This window comes from Notamacropus eugenii, chromosome 1, assembly GCF_028372415.1.
Source record: "Notamacropus eugenii isolate mMacEug1 chromosome 1, mMacEug1.pri_v2, whole genome shotgun sequence".
NCBI lineage: Eukaryota > Metazoa > Chordata > Mammalia > Diprotodontia > Macropodidae > Notamacropus > Notamacropus eugenii.
In genome coordinates, this window is record NC_092872.1 from 744,247,554 (window position 1) to 744,271,668 (window position 24,115).

At 43.0% G+C, this 24,115-nt stretch overlaps 1 protein-coding gene across 1 annotated transcript in view; it reads left to right on the forward strand.

The window, feature by feature from the left end:
* Nucleotides 1–216: 216 nt before the first annotated feature.
* The window catches only part of DPYSL2 (dihydropyrimidinase like 2), a 191,631-nt gene continuing 167,732 nt past the window's right edge, over nucleotides 217–24,115 (forward strand). The window contains exon 1 of the mRNA XM_072638197.1: nucleotides 217–289. Coding sequence (XP_072494298.1) covers nucleotides 281–289 — 9 coding nt within the window. The 5' untranslated portion in view covers nucleotides 217–280. The remainder of the gene's footprint in view (nucleotides 290–24,115) is intronic.

Here is a 24,115-nt window from a genome sequence, read left to right on the forward strand (position 1 = left end):
CTAGTTATCTCAAAGACCCTGGGCAGAACAAGAAGTAATACTTTATCTCAAGGATCCTCAGCTGTGTGACCTTAACTGTTGCAACCTCTAAACAAATAGCCTTAGTCTTTGTTGTTACAGGTCCTTGTACAAAGATCCTTGGGTTCTGGGGTTCCTCCCACTGGAACACAGCCTATGGAGGATGACTCTCATTACTGAGGTCTGATGTCTATTTTATTTGGGGATACGTGTGTCACCGCTCTCAGGAACTTCAACTTTTCCTCATGAAAAGAAGTATTCCATGAGCAATGTGAGTACGAATGAAATATTGTGTATGTAATGGGGCTGTGTTCTCAGACTATGGGCAAGGAGCCCTGCCTACTGCCAGCCCATGAGGAATTGGCTAATGGAAAAAAAAGCCATGATAATGTGAGATGGGAAGACTGTGTTCTTCAATCTGGCATATGTGCAGCCATTCTGTAACTGGTTCTGGTTGGTTAATCATGTGGTTAGCCAAGAGTTGGACTGCTGACTGGCTTTTTAGATGGAACTGGACTCCACTTCAAAGGTTAGATTAGGCCTGAAGGTCTTTGTCTTCCCTGTGCCTGAGTTCAAATGAGGAGGCAAGGACTACGAGAGGTACTCTGCTAGACCCCCTGACCCCACAGGAGAAGCCTCAGGCCTCTATTTTCCCCACTAGGGCTACTACCATGTGGACCTTGAGTTCATGGTCCTCCTTGCTTTGGGGTGAAGGAATATTGGAGATGACCACAACCTGGTCACCTTTGGAAGGTCAGAGGAGTGGGTGTCAGAGGTACAGGCAGTAGAGTCTGGGTTGGGATTTGGGAGGGATCCAGCATGACTGAAGTAGAGGACATCCTGAAGAACAACTTATTTGAGTAGCCAGTGGTAGCAGAGATTTGGGAGGGAGGAAGAAAAGAAGCATTTATTAAACACCTACTGTGTTCTGGAGGGGAAGACTTCACTTCAGCCACACTGGATCTCTCCCCACTCTAGTTCTTCTTCCTCTCAACTGCCAGTGATTTTCCTAAAGGGCAGATCTGACCATGTCACTCTCCTACTCAAAGAGCCTCAGTGGCTTTCTATTACCTCAAAGATCAAACAGAAACTGCAGTTCAAGCTTTGAAAAACTTGAGAACTCTGATTAAGATAATAACCAGGGCTCTAGACTGATGTTGAAGTGCATTACCCATTTCCTAACAGAGAAGTGAGGGACTCATGGAGCAGACAGAGACATAGATTTCAGGAGATGGCCAGTATAAGGATTTATTTTACTTGATCATGCATACTTTTTTACAAAGTTTTCATCTTCCTTTCTTTTATTCTTTCTTCTTTCCTTCCTTCCTTCTTTCCTCTCCCTCTTTCTCTCTTTCTACCTCCCTCCCTCTCCTTTTTTCCTTTCGTGTGTGTGTGTGTGTGTGACACAGCTACTAAATATGTGAAGTCAGATTTGAACTCAGGTCCTCCTGACTCCAGGGCTGATGCTCTAGCCAGTGTATCACTTGCCTGTCTCCCTTCCTCCCTCCCTCCCTTCCTCCCTCCCTCCCTTCCTTCCTTTCTTCCTTCCTTCCTTCCTTCCTTCCTTCCTTCCTTCCTTCCTTCCTTCCTTCCTTCCTTCCTTCCTTCCTTCCTTCCTTCCTTCCTTCCTTCCTTCCTTCCCTCTTAGGGGTGGTGATAAAGAGTAGTTGACAATAGAGTTGTCTCCTTCCCCCACACTCCCCCAAAATGAAAAGAGGTTCATTAAAGCATTTTTTCAAAGTGCTCAGAAGAGAACAGAAGGAAGGCCAGAAGGAATCACAGACAAGCAGGGCAGCTTTAAAAGTTACATGTTGAATTTATTATATACTTAAAAGGGAAAGCAAGCTGTAAGTAATAGAGATTTGAGGTTTCATGTAGAAAACTTCCAAATTATAAAATCTTCTGTTTGGCGTTCTAAACCCTTTATAACCTGGCTCTGCCTGACATGTTGAGTCTGATCTCACATTCTTCCCTTCCTGCACACTGATTGGCTGGTTGGTGGTTGTCCTTCATTCTCGAAGAGGACCAAAGTGACATCCCTGTGCTAGAGTCAAGTTGCAATGGGTCTGACTGTGGCTGACCGAGCTCAAATCTATCACAGGTTGGGTACAGACAGTCCATGTGAACACTTGGGGTGGATATTCCACATTTGTGCATCCTGCATTTCCTTTGAGCTGTTTCAATTTTCTCATGTGTTATGCTCCATCTCCCATCTGGGGGCCTCAGCACTGGCTGTCCCCTATGGCTGAGAAGCTCTCCTTCATTACCTCTACCTCTTAGAATCCTTTAAAGCTCAGCATGAATACAGCCTCCTCCAAGAGGCCCTTCCTAATGCAAGCTCCCCTTCCCTCCCGCTCCCCCCCGCCCCCCTGCCCCGGTTGTTAGTGGTTTCCAGCCTACTACATAATCAGTGAGTTAATCGTCATTTATTAAATGCCTACTATGTGTCAGGCAGGTTGCTAAGCACTGGAGACACAAAGAAAGGATTAAAAACTACCAAAAAATGGATTGGTTTTTCTCATGTTTTCTCCCATTCTTTGTAATTCTTCTATGCAACATGACTAATGTGAAAATGTGTTTAATAAGAATGTATGTGTAGAACCCATGCAAGATTGTATGCCCTCTGGGGGGGAGGGAGAGAAAATTTAAGACTTATGGGAGTGATTGTTGAAAGCTGAAAACAAATAAATTAATTTATTAAAAAAAACACCCCCAAACCCCAAACAAACCAGTTTCTTCTTTCAAGGAGATCATAGTCTAATGAGGGAGACAACATGGAGGTAACATGTTGGTGGTAGTTGTCTTTGCTCTTAAAGAGGACCAAAATGACGTCACTATGTAGGTGTTAAATTTCAGTGTATCCACTTGTGGCTGATCAGACCAATACAAACTTGGAATGCTCTACCATAGGTCAGCCACAAATAGTCCATGTGAACATTTGGAGTGGATCCTCTAAATTTGCACATCCTGTGTTTCCTTTAAGCTGTTTCAATTCTGCTTTGCTCATAGAACACAGCACCTTGTCTGATGTGGGCACACCATGCTGAGTGGTCCTGTGCCAGTATCTCCCATGTCCCACAATCAAATTCAAAGTTCTTGAGAGAGACCTTGAGAGTGTCCTTGTATCACTTCTTCTGACCACTATGTGATCACCTGCCCCATGTGAGTTCTCCATAAAATAGTCTTTTTGGCAAGTGTACATTTTGTATTCGAACAACATGATCAGCCCATTGGAGTTGTGCTCTCTGAAGCATAGTTTGAATGCTTGGCAGTTTAGTTTGAGCAAAGACTTCAGTGTCTGGTACCTTATCCTGCCAGGTGATCTTCCTAAGACAATTCAAATGGAAGTGGCATGGCACTGTTATACTGTCCAGGTTTCACAGGCATACATTAACGAGGTCAGCATAATGACTCTGTAGACCTTCAGTTTGGTAGTCAGTCTAATACCTCTTCTCTCACACACTTTCCTTAGGGGCCTCCCAAACACGGAGCTAGCTCTGGCAATGCATGCATCTACCTCATTATCCTTGTGTACATCCCTAGAAAGATACTGCTAAGATAAATGAACTTAGTATCCATAGTATTCAAAACATCTGCAGTAGCCGATGCTTCTACGCATAGATGGTGTGATGCTTATTGGCAAAACACCTGTGTTGTCTTGGTGTTAATTGTTAGGCCAACATTAGCATAAGTAGTGAAGAATTGATCCATACTTTGTCACATCTCAGCTTCAGAGGCTGCACTGAATGAACAATCATCTGCAAACAAAATTCATGCACCAACTCTCCCTCTACTTTAGTCTTGGCTTATAGATTTTTCCTGACCTTGATGCTGTGTTCATCCTTGTTGAAGGCATCTGACAATACTGCTGAAAACATCATGCTAAAAAGCAAGAAAACAAGCACACTGCCTTATTTCACTCCATTGGTGACTGGAAAAGTGCAATAGCACTGTCTGTTATCTAGAACTCGGGCAAACACGCTGTCATGAAATTGATGTACAATACTGATGAACTTCTCCCAGTAATCACATCTTGGTTTTCCATAATTTTCCATAAGCCCTCATGACTGATGGTATCAAAGGCCTTGGTCAGGTTGATGGACATTGTGTACAGACCTCTGTTTTTGTCCTGGCACTTCTCCTGGAGTTGTCAGGCAGCAAACACCTCATTGGCTTTCTGAAGGCACACTGGCTCTCAGGTAGATGACTGTCTGATAGGTGAAGGATCAGTCTATTAAAGTGGACTCTGGAAAGAGTCCTTCCAGCAAAGAGAAAGACTCTTCTGTGATTGTTACAGGCACAATCTATTTCCTTCACCTTTATAGAGATGGACAATGGAAGCATCCTTGAAATTCTGGGGAGATAATCTCCTCCTGCAATATAATCCAGAAAATTTCAGTCAGTTTTTGTATGAGCAATGCCCATCCTTCACCCCAACCTTGTAAATCTCAGCTGGAATAGAATCAGCACCAGGCAATGGCATTCAAAAACTCTTCAGTTGGAGATTTGGCTAGAGAGGGATTGACTTTAACCCGAGGTAAATGATTAGTGTGGAAGCTCCCTCCCCAATGTACTTCCACAACTGTTCTGTAAATTTATAATCTTGGAGAGTTGCTCAGGGTCGTTGAAGGATTAAATGACTTGCCTGAGGTCACATAGTATGTATAAGCAAGTAGATAATCTTAAATCTTCCTACCAAGACAGGGTCAAGCTGTTTCTTCCTCCCTCCCTCCTTCTCCCTCTCTCTCTCTCTCTTCTCCTTACTCTTCTCTCTCTTCTTCTCTCTCCCCCTCTATTTCTCCTTCTCTCTCCCTCTTTTACTTCCCCTTATCCTTCTCTCTCTCCCTCCATCTCTCCTCTCTCCCTTCCTTTCCCCTTTCCCCTCCTACTCTCCTTTCCTTCACCTTCTCTCTATATATCTGTCAGCATACACATATATTGTAGGTATGCATTCATACATACACATGTATGTTCTGTAATTTGTAAGAATTAAACAATCCTCACTCTTGAACTCTTGTTCTCATCCCTACTCTTGCTCTTGGTCTTGCCTGTGGGCCCCCAGGTAAGTCACTTCATCTCCCCGGGGCCTCAGTTTCCTTATCTATAACATAAAATGTCTGACCAACGTGGCCTTAGGGGTATCATCCATTCCAAATACACAATCATGGAATTGTACCCTTGTTTCCTTTCTACTCGCTCTGCTTCTCTTTCTCTTGTCCTTCCTCTCCCAATTCAGGAGTTCCCTTGGCAACCAAGTTCATGGTCCATCACTGCGATCTACTCCTTCCTCTCTCTTCATTGTTGCTTTATTGCCATTGAAAATGGGGAAGTCACCTTTCGGCAGTTTTCGCCGCCTGCCTCAGATCTCTGGTGGCCCCAATTAGCTCTTTCTTAAAGAGGTCAAATTCTTAAAGAGGTCCCTCCCAGTATTTTAAATTTATCTGGACAAAGCAGAGTGATTTAAAAACACACATCCGGTAGTTTCTTTATAAGCACCAAGACAAGCACATGATTCCAGATGTCAGGCTTGGCCTGCTCTGTTGAGATGTAGAAATTAGGTTTCCTCATGTGCTAATTATCAAAGGATTGTCATAGGGTCATAGATCTAGACTTGGAAGGACCCTTAGTGATCATCAACCTCTTTGATGTCTTACACCCTTTGGGCAGTGTCTGGCGAAGTCTATGGGCCCCTCCTCAGAATGATCTGCTGAGCGCATAACATACGACCCATAGGATTACAAAAAAAAAAAAAAAAAGTGCAAAGGTTAGTGGGAATGAAGATATGATCAATTTCCTGTCCAGGTTTATGGCACCCCTGATCACTATCTACAGCCCAAAGATTAACACCCCCTTCTAACCCAACTCTCTAATGTTATAGAAAAGGAAGCCAAGGTCATGGAGTTTAAGTGACATGCTTAAGGTTGCACCAATATTGTCAGTAATAATAGTTACTATTATGCCATGGTTTAAGGCTGGACAAATGCTTTATAGATATTGTCTCTCATATACACACATATGTAAACATGCATACCTATATCTATACCTATACATGCACAACCATGGGATTCAAGCCCTTCAAATGTCACTGTCCTCATTTTACAGTGAAGGACAATGTGTGCTTGCTCCCATGCTTTTTAGCATGATGTTTTCAGCCATGTTGTCAAATGCTTTCAATGAGATGAACAGGGCTTCAAGGTCAGCTACCGTACTGACGGTAAGTTCTTCAATTTGAAAAGGCTACAAACCAAGACCAAACTGGAAGGAGTGTTGGTGCATGATTTTCTGTTTGCAGATGATTGTGCACTCAATGCAGCCTCTGAAGCTGAGATACAACAAGGTATGGATCAGTTCTTTGCTGCCTGTGCTAATTTTGGCCTAATAATTAACACCAAGAAAACAGATGCTCCGTTAGCAACCACCACACCATCCATACGTGCAACCATCAGTTACAACAAATGGAGAAGTTTTGAATGCTGTGGATAAGTTCACTTACCTTGGTAGTTGTACTTTCCAGGGATGGACACATTGACAATGAAGTTGATGCATGCATTGCCAGAGCTAGCTTAGTGTTTGGGAGACTCTGAAGAAAAGTTTGGGAGAAAAGAAGTATTAGACTGACTACCAAACTGAAGGTCTACAGAGCCGTTGTGCTGACCTCATTGTTATATATACATGCTTGTGAAACAGTGGAGGAAACTGAGACTCACTGAAGTAAGATGACTTGCTTAGGATCATAGGTAGTAAGTCCCAGAAACAGGAATTACCCCAGGCTCACCTGTCTTCAAGTCCAGCAATATTGTCTCTCAACAGCAGAATGGACAGTTTAGAACCCAGGGAGGAAAACCTTAAGGAATCAACAAGTTTTTCTGAGCTGTGGATTCCTCGCCTGTAAATTGAGGATAATGATCCCTGAAGACTCTCTTAGACAGGGTGGGATTCACAGCTAGTCTTTCCTGACTTAGAGCCCTGTATGCTGTACACGGTACCCTACTATCTTTCACGTAATTAGGCAGGAAGAGAAAAGCTAGACCTAGGTGACACTGGACCCACTTTCATTCTGTGATTTGGGGGTCTCTGGCAGGGGTTTTGCTCCAGATGATGACCTACTCTCATCTCTTGCAGGAACAGAGATTCTACCATTTGAAATTCAGTCCTTCGGATCTTTGATTAAAAAGCAAACAGACCTGTAAAGGAAAACAAAAACAACTGATGAGTCAAATGCCCTGGATTCAAATCTCAAATCTGCTCCCTCCTAGTAACTGGATGTGGGGGAAATTACTGAATAGCTTTGAGTCTCAGTTTCTTTATTCTTAAAATGGGGATAACAGTTAAGGCTGGCAATGTGTCTTCTCCTAGTGACACTGTGCCAGGAGCATTTGATGGTGCCCAGATAAAATAGCCCTGCTGGTGGTTCATGCAGAGGAATACTGAATTTCATCTACCTCAAAGCCCATATCTGGTGATTGCTGGATTGGTGATAACCAATAAAAGGCTTGTCCCAATGCTACCTCCCCACCCACAAGAGAAAGAATAAATAACAGATGGAAAAAGGCAAGAAATTCAATCAATCAGCAAACATGTATTAAGCACTCACTGTGTGCAAGACCCTTCTTTCTGTTCTAAGGATGAACCTCCCTACCACTGTCAAGAGCCCCACTCTCCTTCCAGGCACCAGGGCTTGACACCTAGGAGCCATCTTTAACTCTTCACTCTCCCTGCCCTCCCAATCCAATGGGGTCAAGTGCTGTCATTTCTGCCTTTATAACTTCTCTCCTATGTGTCCCATTCACTGACCCTGCCACCACCCAGTTGCAGGCTGCCATCACTTTACTCCTGGACTCTTGCAGTAACCTCCTGGGTGGTTTCCCCACATCAGCTCCACCCTTCACTCAACTGCCAAATTGTTCTTCCTAACATGTAGGTCTAATCACCTCTCCCTATCACCTTCAGGATCAAATAGAACATCCTCTGCTTAGCTTTTAAGTTCAGCTGTAACTTGACCCCTCCCTAACTTTCCAGTATTCTTCTCCCTTCCACACAACCTCCTGACTTTTCCTTGAGCCCAGTTTTCCTCCCCCAACTCAGTGTTTTGACTGGCCATTTCCTGTGCTGGCATATTCTCTGTCCTCCTGACTCTGGGCTTCCCCAGCTTCATTCCAGGCTAGTTAAAGACTCAGTGTTTCATAATCCTCCTTCTCTTAGTGCTGCCCTATGAGACTCTCTAGTTCATCCCATGCATGTCCTAATTGTGCACAGTTATTTGCATGATGCCATCCCCCATTGGATCATCAGCTCCTTGAGAACAAGGACTGTTGGATTTTTGCCTTTCTTTGCATCCCCAGCATTTAGCACAGTATCTGGTACATCATAAGTGCTCAATAAATGTGCATTGACCGACTGACTGACTGAATCCCCAAAAGACCCAGAGGCAAGGTCCCTCCCCTTGCGGGCAGGGGTTTGTGCTTTTAAACTGCGGCAGCTCATTCTCCCTCTCCACTGAGGAGAGTTTAAGAAAAACACCTTCCTCTGGGCCCTGAGTACCTGACCTCAGGACTCTCAACTCAGTATTTTACCACTGGATCTGAAAATGTCTATTTCTCAGGATCATTGGTTGATGATGAAACCCAATGGCAAAAGAAAGTGGTCAGAATTCTGGTTCACTGAGACAGAAACATGTCCCTGGTTGACTTGTCTCCCAATTCAGCAACCATATCTTTCATAAGGTCTCCAACTTCCCTGACCCTATAGAAGAACTTCTGGTCTAGGGTCTCAGTGTCCAGTTTGGTGACTGTCTCTTCCAAAGCACTCTTTTAAAAAAATAATTTATCTGTTTTCAGTTTTCAACAATCACTTCCATAAGTTTTAAATGTTCTCCCTCTTCCTCCCTGAGATGGCATGCAAAAATCTTACATGGGTTCTACACATACATTCTTATTAAACACATTTCCACATTAGTCATGTTACATAGAAGAATTAAAATGAGTGGGAGAAACCATGAGAATAACCAAACCTAAACATAGTACAAGAGAAAATAGTCTGCTTCATTCTGTGTTCCAGTTCCATAGTGGCTTCTCTGCACATGGATAGCATTTTGCATCGAGTCCTTTGGGAATGTTTTAGGTCCTTGCATTGCTGTGAAGGGCTAAGTCTATCAGAAATAGTCCTCTCTCACTGTGGCTGTTCCCGTGTATAATGTTCTCCTGGCTCTGCTCATTTGACTCAGCATCAGTTCATGTAAATCTTTCCAGGTTTTTCTGAAATCCAACTGTTCAACATTTCTTATAGCACAATAGTATTTCATTACATTTATATACCACAACTTGTTCAGCCATTCCCCACTGATGGGCATCCCCTTGATTTCCAGTTCTTGGTCACCACAAAGAGAGCTGCTGTAAATATTTTTGTACATGTGGGACCCTTTCTCATTTTTATGAGCTCTTTGGGATACAGTCCTAGAAACGATATTGCTGGGTCAAAGGGATACGTAGTTCCAAATTGCACTCCAGAATGACTGGATCGGCTCACAGCTCCACCAACAATGAATTAGTGTTCCAACTCTCCCACATCTTCTCCAACATTTATCATCTTCCTATTTTGTCATGTTAGCCAATCTGATACTTGTGATGTGGTATCTCAGAGTTGTTTTGATTTGCATCTCTCTAATCAAAAATGATTTAAAGCATTTTTCATATGACTATAAATAGCTTTAATTTCTTCCTCTGAAAACTGCCTGTTCATATCCTTTGCCCATTTATCAATTGGAGAATGACTTGTATTCTTGTAAATTTGATTCAGTCCTCTATATATTTTAGAAATGAGGCCTTTATCACAGACACTAGTTGTAAAAATTCTTTCCCAGTTTTCTGCTTTCCTCCTAATCTTGGTTGCATTGGCTTTGTTTTTGCAAAAACTTTTCAATTTAATGTCATCAAAATTATCCATTTTGCATTTCATAATGTTCTCTATCTCCTGTTTGGTTATAAATTTCTCCATAAAGCTGACAAATAAGCTATTCCTTACTCCCCTAATTTGTTTATAGTATCAGCCTTTCTACCTAGATTGTGCATCTATTTGGACTTCATTCTTATGTACCCAAGCATTCTTTTAGCAAAACCTCAGTTGCCATGATTCACTTTGGTCTCCACTCTCCAGTTATCTTTTCTATAGCCTCATCAACCGCCTTGTCACTGCTGAGATCCCTTTTCCTTCCTGCACCCCACTCCAGTTCTGGAACCATGGGGCATGATCAAATAAACTCTACAAATGTTCCTGGATGGGATGTGCCAGTCAGTTCTCTCTGTGGCCTCATTTAACATCCCTGAAATTTTGTGGACCAAAGTACTCTTCTTTGTCCCCCACTTCCCTGTGAGTGTTATTTTTTCTATTAGAACATAATCACCCTGAGGGAAGGGATAGTGTTTGCTTTTGAGTTTTTATATCTCACTCTTAGCACATAGTAAGTTCTCTTTCATTCATTCAAGAGGAAAGAGGGAGAACATGAGGTTTCTTGAGTAGTAGAGCAGCTTGGTCAGACTTGTACACCAGGAATATTAATCTGGCAGTTCTGTGGAGGATGCATCAGAGGGGATGCCATTTAGGAGGCTGCAATAGTCCAGCCAGAAAGTCATGAGGATCTGAACTTTGTTGGTGGTCTTGAGAGTGGAGAGAAGGGCAGGAATGTGAAATACAATGTGGAAGTAGAAAGGCTAAGACTTTGAAGCTTATTGTGAACTCATTGTGATGAGGATTTTTTTTATTTGCTTAGAAAGAAGGATAAGAGTGACCTCCTGTTATAAGAAATTCCCTGCTGAGGAAATTCCTTCCACCAATGCAGGTTGTGACTTCTCTGCAACTTAGAGTCATAGAAGTTTGCTTAGAGCAATGAGAGGGTCACACAGCTAATATGTCAGAGATGAGACTTGAACCCAAATCTTCCCAAATCTGAAGCCAGCTCTCTGTTTTGAAGCTGATGGAATAAAAGGGATGGATGATAGAGAAGAGTTGAAGATATTAGAGTGAATGTAAGATTGAAAATGCCCTTAATAGGGAAGGGGCAGTAAGGAAGAACAGAGGGTTTAGGAAGGAAGATAGTGATTTCAACTTTGAGTATGCTTAGTTGGAGATGCCTATGGGATATTCAAGTGGAGATACTGGCCAGGCACTTAGCAAAGAGAAACTGGAGCTCAAGAGAGGGAGGGGGAGTCACTCAAGAAGCATTTATTAAGTGCCTACTCTATGCCAGGATCTATAGTAAGTGCTGGGAATACAAATTCAAAGAACAAAGCAATTGTTCTTCCCAAGGACATGCATTCTAATCTTTGCAGCTACATAGAGATTTCAAGTCTCAGCCTCTTTGGAGCTCAATCTAGTCCCACTGGAGGCAGCTAAGTAGTACAGTGCATAGAACGTGGGACCTAGAGTCAGGAAGACCCGAGTTAAAATCTAGCTGTGTGACCCTGGACATGCCACTTCACTTCTCTTTGTCTCATTTTCTTCATCTGTAAAATGGATATAATAATAGAATCTTTCTTCTTCCCAAGGTTGTTGTGAGGACAAAGTGAGATAATATTTGTAATGTTTTGCAAAATTAAAGTGTTATGTAAGTGCTATTATTATTTCTGGAGGTCTGGTTGCTCTTCTAACATCACACTGTCTTTTTCTTCAGGACCTTCTTTCTTGCATTTTTTCCTGATAGAAATCTTCATGATATTGGAGACGTTGTTTTTGCTTACTCACTTTTTTCAGTCTCTCTGTTGGTTTTTAAATCCTGTCTCAGATCCATAGACTGACCCTCTCTGAGTCTCTTTTTTCTCATCTGCAAACTGGGGACAAAAACAGTACCTGCCTTACAGGATTGTAGTAGGGTCAAATGGGGTTGCCTAGCATCTATATGTTCTATCTGTCCATCTGTCTGTCTATATATCATCTATCTATCCTATTTTTCTATCCTATCTATCTACCTATTTCTCTATCTCTATCTATTTTTCTACCTACCTATCTGTCTATCTATCTATTGTCTGCACAGTCTCTCACTCTCATCTGTACATTCCATCTATCCATTTATCTATCTATTTATCTCTACTTATATTGCTTAGTGAGTCTTAAAGTGCAATATAAATGTGTTAATTATGTAATTCTGTAAAGATGTATTATTAATTATTATTACTATTTTTTCAATGCTTTCTTCCTGAAAGTTTCTTTGTTTCTCTTCTTCCCTTGTCTTGTTCCTTTGCTTTTTCTAGTACATTCTGTGCTGTTTTGAGCCACTAGGAAGGAGCTCTGCTTAGACTCAGTCACTCAGCCACCTGGATGGAGGTCCCTCATTCTCCATTGGTATGGCTCCAGTTGTGAAGAAGCTCTGATGTCCAATTTAAAGCTGCTCCTCTCTGATATCCATCCACTACTCCTGGTTCTACCCCTGGGCCAAGCACAACCAGTCTAATCTCCTCTTCTACTTGCCAGCCCTCCCAACGCTTGAAAACAGAGAACTGTAGAACTGAATAAAATTCTCCCCAACCTTTTCATTCCCTTCTTCCCCACCACCATCTACTGGCCACTGAGAACAGCCTAATCCTTGAATCCCTGCTTCCATTTTCCACTAAGTCACTGGCCTCTATCTCTGTTTCTGTCAGGACCAAAGAACATATTCAGTCTGCCCTAGGAAAAACCCTGGTGGAACCCTTGACACGTCCTGTGCAGACAAGCATTTGACAGCTGGTTACCCTGGCAACTAGCTCATCTTTGAAATCATTTCTTGGCCTGTCAGACCCCCTCCTGCCTTTCTTGAACTGGGAACTGTCCAGCATTGTAAAGGAGGTTGGACAATGGAGGGCGACTACGTAGATAAAGCTTGCAGGCAGATCAGAAATAGCTGGAGAAGAGTGGGAGGCTGGTTTCTGGGAGGGCAGGACACCTTGCACGTGAGGATCACCAAAGGGTTAAGAAGATGCTAACTTTTTGAAGTCTGAAAATACGATGACAGCGGCATCAACAAGCGCTATTTATGGTATTGCACAACTTGCTAATTTGGGGAAAGAACGACTTTGCACATCCAGGCTGGTATTTCTTCCTTCAGACTCAGCCTTCACGTACTAGGTAAAGCTTCTAGAAACTGGAGCAGCAGGGGCTTCGAATCAGTGGCCTGAGATGAAAGGACCATGGGGATCAGGGAAGTCAGCCCCATCAATTTACAAAAGAAGTAAAACCAGAGAGCATGCCTGGCCTGCCTGCTGTCACATAGCAAGTAAGGAAAGACTCAGGGATTGGATCCTCTCACTCCAATTCCAAAGTTCTTTCTAATGTGTTATACTTTAATAATGATACAGAAACTGGAAGATGTGGGTTTCCTAGAGAGGTTGCACTCCATGAACTCCATGAAGAGGGGGAGAGGTCACTGGTGACCAAGAGATCAGACCTGGAATATCCTCCCTCCTCACCTTTGCCTCTTAGTGTTGCTGGTTTCCTTGAAGACTCACCTTCAACAGGAGACCTCCCAAGATTCAAGGATAGTGGTGCCCTCCTCTAAAGTTACTTTCCATCTTCCCAGAATACATCTCATGTGGGCTGATTTCTATGTGTGGTTTCTCCCAATTAGAATAGAAGGTCCCTGAGGGCAGGGACTGCACTCTTCATTTTTTTCTTGTTATCTCCAGTGTTTAGCATAGTGTCTAGCACATAATAATAAAAAGCTTACAAAACACTTGTCGATTGATTCATTGGCACTTGGCTGGGGCTTCTAGAATGGAGAAGATCTCAAGATCGTTGGATCATTGTCCCTATAGAGAACAAGAGAAAGGTGTGCAGGTAGCAAAGTTCCTATCATGGGCCTGCAGTGGTGAGAGAGTCAATTTTCTAGAGCCTAAGAGTAGTTTGGAGGTAACGTATGTATGGTCATAGATCTAAACTGAGAAGGTATCTCAGAGGCTAGGGCAGGTCGGTGGCACAGTGGATAAAGTGCTGGATCTGGAGTCAGGAAAACTCATATTCCCAAGTTCAGATCTGGCCTCAGATACTTCCTGGTCGTATGACCCTGGGCAAGTCACTTAATCCTGTTTGCCTCAGTTTTCCTCATCCATAAAATGAGCTGAAGAAGGAAATGGCAAACCACTTCAGTATCTCTGCCAAGAAAACCTCAAATGGGGTCATGGAGAATCAGACATGTCTGAAAAATGACTTAACAGCAACAGTCACTGAATGGTTGAGTGACTTGCTTAGAGGTAAGACTTGAACGTGGTCTTCCTGCCTCTGAGGCCATCTCACTATCCATTATTCCATGCTAGGGACTATTATTATCATCCTTTTATAGAAGAGGAAACTGAGGTTCAGAGAAAAGTCAAGAGACTTGCCTACGTTCATACGCCTGAGGCAGGATTTGATGGCTGTGTCCAAGCTGAGGGAGTTGGAGATTTTGAGCAAAAGAATGACATGACTAGATCTTTGTATAAGAAAGAGTAGTACAAAGAAAGAGGATGGGGGGAGAAAACTGTGACTGGGAGGCCAAGTAGGAGCTATTTCAATAGTCTTGGATTTAAGTGAGGGAGGGCTGTGCAAAGTCACCAGCCTCACTTTCTCCTCTGGAGCATCTGGGTCCAATGGCCAGATATAGATAAGGACAACTGGATGTGGCCAAGGATGCAATGGGAGAGCTTGGCCTTTTTAAGTTAAAAAGTTTTTCTGACTTCTCAAGTTGATTGAGGCAACACCCATTCAGTGATTAGGACTGTTTAAGAAGTGGGCCAAAGGATGGCCCCTTTAATTAAAAAAAAAAAAAAGGAAAAAAATAAAAACCTAATAGGGAGGGGAAGACCCTAAGAGTTTCTGACCAAAGGAGAAACAATTGCTATTTACATTCACTCTGAGCCACCAGAGCCCAAACAGTAACCATTAAGTGGTGTGTGGGATCATCTTCTTGCCTTGTTCCCTTCAAGAATGAGGGACAGACCCCAGTTTCACTAGTCTGGGTGCCTGGTAGCAGGGTCTGAACTGGGAAGTGGCAATGAAAATAGAGGGGAAACTCCACTCCTGTGCTTAGTTATATGCCAAGAGATACTTACTGAGTTAAATGGAATCAGACTATGTGACTCAAAGAAATTGATCTAAATTCCTCAATTGCCATAATGAATTCAATGGATATTTGTAGCACCTTCTATATGAAAATCCCTGTAGGAGAAATAAAGATGATCAAGACAAAGTCTGCCCTCATGAGCCTTCTAGTCTAGGTATCTGCAGACAGCAAAACAGAAAATCATGCACCAACACTCCCTCCACTTTGGTCTTGGCTTATAGCCTTTTCAAATGAAGAACTTACCATCAGTACAGTAGTTGACCTTGATGCTATGTTCATCCTCATTGAAAGCATTTGACAACATGGCTGAAAACATCACAGTAAAAAGCATGGGAGCAAGCACACAGCCCTATTTCACTCCACTGGTGTCTGGGAAGGCACGAGAGCATTGTCCACAATCCAGAACCTGGGCAAACATGCCATCGTGAAACTGATGTACAGTACTGATGGACTTCTCTGGGGTATCAGATCTAAAATAAGGAGACAGATGTGTAGTGTTCCACAATGAGAGAGGCATAAAAGCAGTGGGAGTAGAGAGGCAGAAGTCATTGCTTCTACCTGGTGATGGAGAGGAAGAGGGCTTTCTTTACTGGTTGGAATAGGTGACTTCTGAAAGGCTATATGATTCTTTAAGTGTCTAGGGCTGTTACAGAGATAAGGGAATCGGCTTTTTCTTCTTTAATTCAGAAGACAGAACCAAAAACAAAGGTAGATTTGGGCTTATTGTCAGGAGAAGCTCCTTTATGGTTATACCTGCCTGAAAGTAGAATGGACTGCCTTGAGAGGTCATGGGTTTCCATTCCTCCCCTCCCCCGCTGTAGTCTTCACACAAAGGGTGCCTTTTGACAATGTTGTAGAAGAGAATGCTGATCAAGTATGGATTGAATTAGCAAACTTCTGCAGTCCCTTCCACCCTTCCAAATTCTGTGTATCATACTATCTATCAGGAGTTCATTTTCTTCCTCTGCAAACTCCTTAATGTCCAGACATGGTTTTGAATTCCTCCTCCAACTTCAAAACCTTCCTTCGGACCTACCCCAACTTGCCAGTGTCCTCCCTCAAACACCAGAGCTGACCACAGTGCCATCCTTAGATGTGCTCTGATCAGCAGAGGCCTGGGAAAAACCTTAATTTAGAGAAGCCAAGGTCATCCCCTGCATCCCAGGCCATCACCAGTTATCTTGACTTTTGTGTTGCCACTGGACTTTGATGATTCGGGAAGGGAGAAGGAGGCTGATGACTTTGTGCAGCTCTGCCTCACTTAAATCCAATGTCATCAGTTCTCTTCTAGAACAAAGGACAAAGAGCAACGATAATAATGAGGTTATTATCACCTTTCTCATTGTGGACACTAAGCTGCATGTGATTTGGAGAGGCAGAGATGTAAGGATAATGTGTTCCAGTAGGAGGGTATGAGCCTGAGAAAATGCAGAAATGCAGGATATGCCTGGAGAATGTCTAGGAATCCAGTCTGACTGGAGAAGAGAGCACATAGAGAAAGGGAATTTTAGGAAATAAATTGGAAAAGGGAATTTGAGACCAAATCTTAACAAATTGTGAATGCCAAACAAAGAAGTTGGACTTTATCTGTAGGCAATGGGGAACTATTGAATGTTGTGGTAAAGGAGAGTCCCAGGACCTTTGCATTATTAGAAATCAATGTAGCAGCAATGAGAGGGCTAAGGAAAGAGAACTTCAAGGGCTATACTAAACAGACTTTTTCCAATGCAGTAATGCAGCTACCATTGCATTCTTTAGTTGTAGAAGTGGATGACTCATATTTACAGATACACATGCTGTGCACCAGGAGCTAACCTGGCACTACTGTGGAGAGAAGTAGGGCTGGGATCTCTGGAGGTTTGGGCACTTTTTGCTTTCTTTGGGTGTATGACCTAGGAATGGACTTATTATCTTATCCTAGGTTTAGTTTAGCTAAATCCAGAAAGGCTGCCTCCAGGTTGGTCACAAGGAAACGCTCTTTTTGGCTGCAGCAATTCTCCAGGTCTATCAAGTAAGTCTTGGTCTGGGATGGTAGAGGAAGCAGTGGCCATGGTGATGAAGCCATAGAACCCCATAAACCTGGTCATCACGGGAAAGGAGCAGGAAGTTCTACCTTCTACATCATCCCAGTCTGGCCTGATGAAAACTTGCAACATAGAGATGATCTCTTCTCGTTGTGTTATGTGTGTATGTATGTATGTATGTATGTATGTATGTATGTGTGTGTGTGAGAGAGAGAGAGAGAGAGAGAGAAAGAGAGAGAGAGAGAGAGAGAGAGAGAGAGAGAGAGAGGGAGAGAGAGACAGAGAGAGGGAGCAAACTCTAAAGAATTGTAATGAGCCATTTTATTCCTAGAGAACTGATGAAGATAAACACTTCTCTCTTCACTGCAGAGGTGCAGATTAGGAGTAGACTGGGCTCAAAGGAGGCTGACTGGTTTGTCGGTTTGGTTGGAATGCTTTTGTTGTTACAAGGACTGGTTCAGTGAAGAGGGCAGTGAAGAAGAAATAACTGTGCTGTAAAGGCAAAAAAGGAAAACAAAGGTATTTAACTCCCCCTCCCAAAAACATTTGCTTCTATTACCCACAACTAATAGGGTTTAAACTGGTAAGGAGCTGAGGCAATAATTAAGATAATTTTAAAAAGAAAATCCTCCTACTCTTTCCTCCCTCTCTCTTTTCTTTTTCTCACACTCTCTCTTTCCATCTCTCTTCCTTCCTTCCATCTTCCTTTCATTTCTTCTTTCTTTCCTCCTTCCCTTTCTTTTTCCTTCCTTCCTTCCTTCCTTCCTTCCTTCCTTCCTTCCTTCCTTCCTTCCTTCCTTCCTTCCTTCCTTCCTTCCTTCCTTCCTGCCTCTCTTTCTTTTCCCTTTCCAATAATGGAATTCACTGAGTTATTACTCCATCCCCTGTTTCTCTCAGATTGTGCAAAAATAGGATGATAACCAAGCTGGGGAGAAAAATCAGACATCCCTATTCTCAGCTTTCTGCCTAGATCCTTGCATGCTCCCCATTCTGATGGGGTTAAGATCTTGAAGGAGTGATAAACATGTTACTGAGAGGGAATGCACTATGTCACAGCTTGCCCTTGCACCCCCAGCAGAGCAAACAGGAAAATCGAGTAGCAGCTGGTGTGCATGTCACATGTCACATTAGCACTGTCGGTTTCTGTTTTAGAAAGAAAATGGTAAACGATTAGAGGTATTTTTTCCCAGCCACCATTTGGACAGCAGCCTTGAAAATGAAATAAAAATGGCTCTGATAATTACCAATAGGGCTCTAGTCTCTGTGTTGTGTAAAATGGGGAAAGGGAGGGAGAGTTGAAGTACTACATCCTAAGGTCCTATGATGCACATCTTTGTCAACTGCAAAGCCCCTATAGATATGTAAGCTATTATTCACCCCCAATCTCTTAGGTAGACTGAACGGGATCTGGAGGTAGGTGGAGTCCTTTAGAACTTGACCCTAAACTACCTTCTCATGCTTATTAAGACCACAGGATCACAAACCTAGAATTGTCATTTGACCTAACCATTTTATTTTACAAATGAAGGAACTGAGACTCTTGGAGGTGAAGGAACTTACCTAAAGTCATACAAGTGGCAAGGGGAATCATGGAAAAATATATCTACAGTTGGAGGGGACATCAGAGGCCATCAGAGGCTAAACTCCTTAATTTTACAGTCAAAGAAACTGAGGCCCATATAGGTTAAGTGGCTTCCAAGGCCACAAAAGTAATAAGTATCAGAGGCCAGATTGGATCCCAGACTCAGGGGGTAGGGAGAGATTCTAAAGGTCTGGATTTGAGAGGTGGGTGCATTTCCAGAACACCTCTCAGGAGCAAAGGTAGGGCTGACTGACATGTGGCAAAGAAGGAAGATACTGAGGAGTCATTTGAACTAAAATCATCTCAATGTGGAGGACCAAATCCGAGGCAAGTCCCAAGAAAAGATCTGTTGGTTAGAACCTTCATCTATCCCCCACCCCCAAAGCCCAGTGATTCTCAGACGCTATAATAGATTATTCTGTTTTGGTACCTAACCGTTTGCAGTAACCTGAATTCTGTCTCAACTACAGAGGCCAGGGATGAACTAAAGGCAGAGAAAAATGTTAGGCTGGAGTGCCCAGTCCCTGTAGAAATGTTGAAATTTTCCCATCCTAGAGTTTGGAGTGATTATGCCAGAACTTAGATTTTTTCACTTAACATAAACTAAAGAGGAGTAAAGCAGATGGGCCTTAGGGACCATTATATTGCCCCTAGGCTTAAATTGAGCTAATTACTCTAATAGTGTGTTATGCAAAGCAAGGCATGGGCCCTCCTGCCTTAAAGAAGCCCTTCCCTAGACTCTCTGTGCATTCTCTGCCAAGGTACAGACATCTCCTCACCTTGGAAATTCACTTCCCCTGGACTTCTACCTCAGAGGGTCCACTCAGCCCTGTGGTCTCTTCCTCTGATTGTCTGCCTCCTCCCAGGATCTGCACTTGAAGGAAAGTACCCAGGCCTGTCATATCTTCATTCCTCCTCAGTCCTCACTCCTGACTTTTGGACTTTTCCCAGAATGATCTCCCTTCTTGTCTTCCCCTTTTCAGCTTCTTTTAATGTCTCCTCTTCCTCTATTCAAATTGAAACTTTTTGAAACCAAGGACGGTTTTTCTTTGTGAAGCCTGTTCAGATTTCCCTGAATTCTAGTGACTTTGCACTGTTGATCCAAGCTATAGCTTGTTTGTACCTAGTTGGTAGCAGGTTGTCTCCTCCAATAGACTGTGAGCGCCTTGAGACCAGGGACTGTCATTTGCCTTTCTTAGTACAGACCCCTGCACATAGCAGTGCTTAACAAATATTTCTAGACTTATGTGGGGCATGGGGGAAGAGAGAACATGTAAATACAAGATATGGACAGTGTAAATAGGAGTTAATCTCAGGGAAGCCTTAGATGGTGGGAGATAGGTGAGTAGGATTTGGGGTGGGTCTTGATGGAAGCTACAGAAACCAGCACCTAGAGGTGATTAGGAAGGGCATTTCAGACATGAGAAAGAACACGGAAAAGGGAAGAGTGGGGAGTGTTGTGTGTGAGGAACAGTGAGAAGGCCAGTGTGGCTGGATTGTAGAGCACGTGGAGGGAAATAAAGAAGGTAAGAAGACCGGAAAGCTGGGGAGGAGCCAAGTTTTAAAGGGCTTTAAAGGCAAACAGAGGATTTTATATTTGATCCTGAAGGTAAAAGACTGGAATATACTGCTGTTTGTGTGTGTGTGTGTATGTGTGTGTGTGTGTGTGTGTGTGTGTGTGTGTGTGTGTGTGTGTGTGTGTGTGTGTGTGTGTGTATGAGACACTGGTCAGACCTGCACTTTGGGAAGATCGCTTTGCAAAATAAGTGGCATATGGACAGAAGTGGGGAGAGAACCACATCTCATCATTTCTACCTCTTTTGCATATGCCTCCTTCTCTGCTCTGGTACTATCACCAGTCTGATTCAGGTCCTCATCACTTTGTGCCTGGATTACTGCAAAAACTCAGTGGAGGTAAAAATGATGAGATGTGGCAACAACTTTGATACAGTGGCTGATTATGAGTGATGGACAGCAAGGTTTTGGGCCTGGGTGACTTAGAAGATGATGGGGCTCTCAAAAAAACTAGGGAAATTTGGAAGAGGCAGAGAAGATGATGACTTCTATTTTGTATGTGTTGAGTTTGATGTGCCTATGAAACAGTTCAAGATTTCAAGGCAATTGGTGATGAGAGATTAGAGGTCAGAAGAGAAATTAGGGCTGGACAAATAAATGTGAGAATCACCTAATGATGATGGAGCCTGTGGGAGTTGATGAGATCACCAAGTAAGACAGTATATAGAGAAAAGAAGAGGTAGCAGGATGGAGCTGTGGCAATGAGCCAGAGCGGTTGAATGCCAGAACCTCACATTCAGTTGGATGGACGACTTACAGAACTCACCCATCAGTCCATCAGTCTTCATGTAGCTTAAGGAACTATCATGTAAGATAAGGAACAGGACCAGAACTAAATATGAGGAGGAGAATGGGTTGCATTGTCTCTGGGAAATTGCAAACTTCTTTTAATGATCAGAATGAATTCTGTGAAGAAGAAACACATTTTTGGGAAGTAGACTGGAAAACATCAGTCTTCTGGGAATGCTCCATGACTTTGAGCCATGGCATGCTACAGTTTCTAAAGGATTAAGGATAAGGATCACCGAAGGACACTGGAGAGATGCTTGTAGAATGTAATCTCTTCGAGGGTAGGCACCATGTTGTTTTAGTCTTTGTCTCTTGACACATAGTAGTAACTTGGTGCATAATATTTTTATTCACTTTATGTCTATGCTGTATTTATTTTTTCCTGTTGTCATAACACCCTCTACCTGGAATGTAAGCTCTTTGAGTGTAGGGATTGTTTGATTCTTTGTATCTGTATCTCCAGCACTCTACACAATGCTTGGCACAGAATTTGTTATAAGAAATGTTTGTTGATTGAACCAAATTAAATTGAACAGTGGGTAGAGCACTGGGTTTGCAATCAGTAAGAGTCATCTTCCTGAGCTGAGATCCAGCCTTAGACACTTACTAGCTGTGTGACCCTGGGCAAGTCACTTCACCCTGTTTGCCTAAATTTACTTATCTGTAAAATGAGCTGCAGAAGGGATGGCAAAAGCACTCCTGTATCTTTGCCAAGGAAATCCTGAATGACCTCACAGAGGCTTGGACACAACTGAAATGATTGAACAGCAGCCCTGCAAGGTTCTCGAGGGAAGGGAGTGTTTCACTTCTCTTTTTACATCTCCAGCACCAAGCACAATCCCTAGGAAACAGTAAGAGCTAAATAAATGTTGGTTAATCAGTCCTTGTTTTGTTTTCTGGAGCTAAATAGAATGAATCTAATTCTTCTTTCATAGGTTATCCCTTCAAATATTTGAATACCCAAATCATGCTCCTCTACCTTCTTTCTCTCCTATATTTTCTTTTTCCAGGCTAAGCCTCCTTCTTCTCCTCCTCTTTCTCCCCCCTCCTTTTTCTCCATATAAGCAGCTAGGTGGTGCAGTGGATAGAGCACCAGTGCAGGAGTCAGGAGGACCTGAGTTCAAATCTCACCTCAGACACTTGACACTCACTAGCTGCGTGACCTTGGACAAGTCACTTAACCCCAATTGCCTCATCCTGGGTCATCTCCAGTCATCCTGACAAATATCTGGTCACTGGATTCTTATGGCTCTGGAGGAGAAGTGAGGCTGGTGACCTGCACAGCCCTCCCTCACTCAAACAAAGTCAAGTGCAAGTCATGTCCTTATTTCTCTGATGGCATGGTCTTCTTCAGCAACGGATGAACACACACACACATAACATGCACAGGAGTAGAGACTGGCCATGCAATTTCATTGATACAGGGACCCACTGGAGGAGGAAACTGCCTTACAATTGTTTTCTATGTAATTTCCAGTCAGTTCTCTGAGACATTAAGCCGGTCAGTCAGTCAATAGACATTTATTAAGCCCCTACCATCTGTCAGGCACTGATGGGAATAAGTACTGAGCATACAAAGAAAAGTAAAAGACGGTCCCTGACTTGAGGAACTCCCACTCTAATGGGGGAGACAGGTTAAACAGCAGGGGCCACAGTCAGTACAGGTCAGAGAGAAGTTCTCAGCCTAGGTCTTCCTCAAGCTCAGGCCAACACACCATCCACTCTACCATACTGCCTCCTTTCCCTCCACTACTTCAATGCACTCCTGTTCTTATAAATGTGTCTTCAACGATGCAGAATATAATCTTTTGATCCTCTTTCATCCAGTGTAATTTTTTCTTATCCTTCAGAAATAATTTTCCCAATGCATGAGGGGACTTGCTCTGATTCCTTTAGGAATTCTCTCTGAGGGCAAACTCTGTTTGTCTGCTTGTCTCTGTATCCCCAAACCCGGGTCCAACGTCCAGCCCATATTATGCTGCTAGGTGGTACAGAGGATGGACCACTGGACTTGGAGTAGGGAGCTGATGCTGCTACTGTTCAGTCGTTCAACTCATGCCTGACTCTTTGTGACCCAATGGACCAACTCTTGGGTTTTTTTGGTTTTTGTTTCTGTTTTTGGCAAAGATTTTAGAGTGATTTGCCATTTCATTGGGATTAAGTGACTTGCCCAAGGTAGCACAGCTGGTAAATGTCTGAAGTCAGACTTGAACTCTGGTCTTTCTGATTCCAGACCCAGTGCCACCTAATCTTCTCCACCTATAGTGGAGAAGACATGAGTTCACTCATGTCTCTCAATACATATGTGACATGGGATGAATCACTTAGTGTCTCTCAGCCTCAGTTTCTCCAAGGAAGTCCTAAAAATTACCAGAGGAACTCTCCCATGCTGGGAAAATGGTCTATGATGGGCTTATGGGAGATAATGGACAAGAAAGAATTATATTGGAGGAAACAGAGTGAAAGGGTTGCAATCTACTTGCAAAGTAGGGATAGTTACTAACAGCCCTACCCCAGAGAGTTTTGAGTATCATATAAGATAATTTATGTGTAGCATTTGTAAGGACTATGGAAATGTTAGCTGTTATTAGAACTCAGTAAATACCATTGGATTGAATTATTCTGGCAGAATGAGGGCCTGGGGATTTGCCCACATACAGGGCAGGCACAGAGAACAGAGATATTCATGAACTGGCTCACCAAGGCTCCTTTCAGAGTGCCCAGAGAAAAGATGCTTCATGTGGTCAGCAAAATTGGATTGTTCCCTGTCTGCAGTGAGAGGGTCTTTGAATTAAGCTGCTTCTTAATGTTGGTTATCTTTTAATGCCTCCCCTCCTCCACTTTGACCATGAGCTCCTTAAAAGCAAATCTAGGAATGTCTGCACACACAGTAGGCACTCAGTAAAAACTGGTCTTTTCTTCATCGATTCCTCTATTATGGTGAACCTGAATTATCTCAGGACAGCATAGCTCAAGTTCTGGAAGTTTGTACCAAGTTGGACAAGCTTTGAATGGGCAGGACTCAAAGATGAATTGTATGTATATTGTCTGAGGACCAACTGA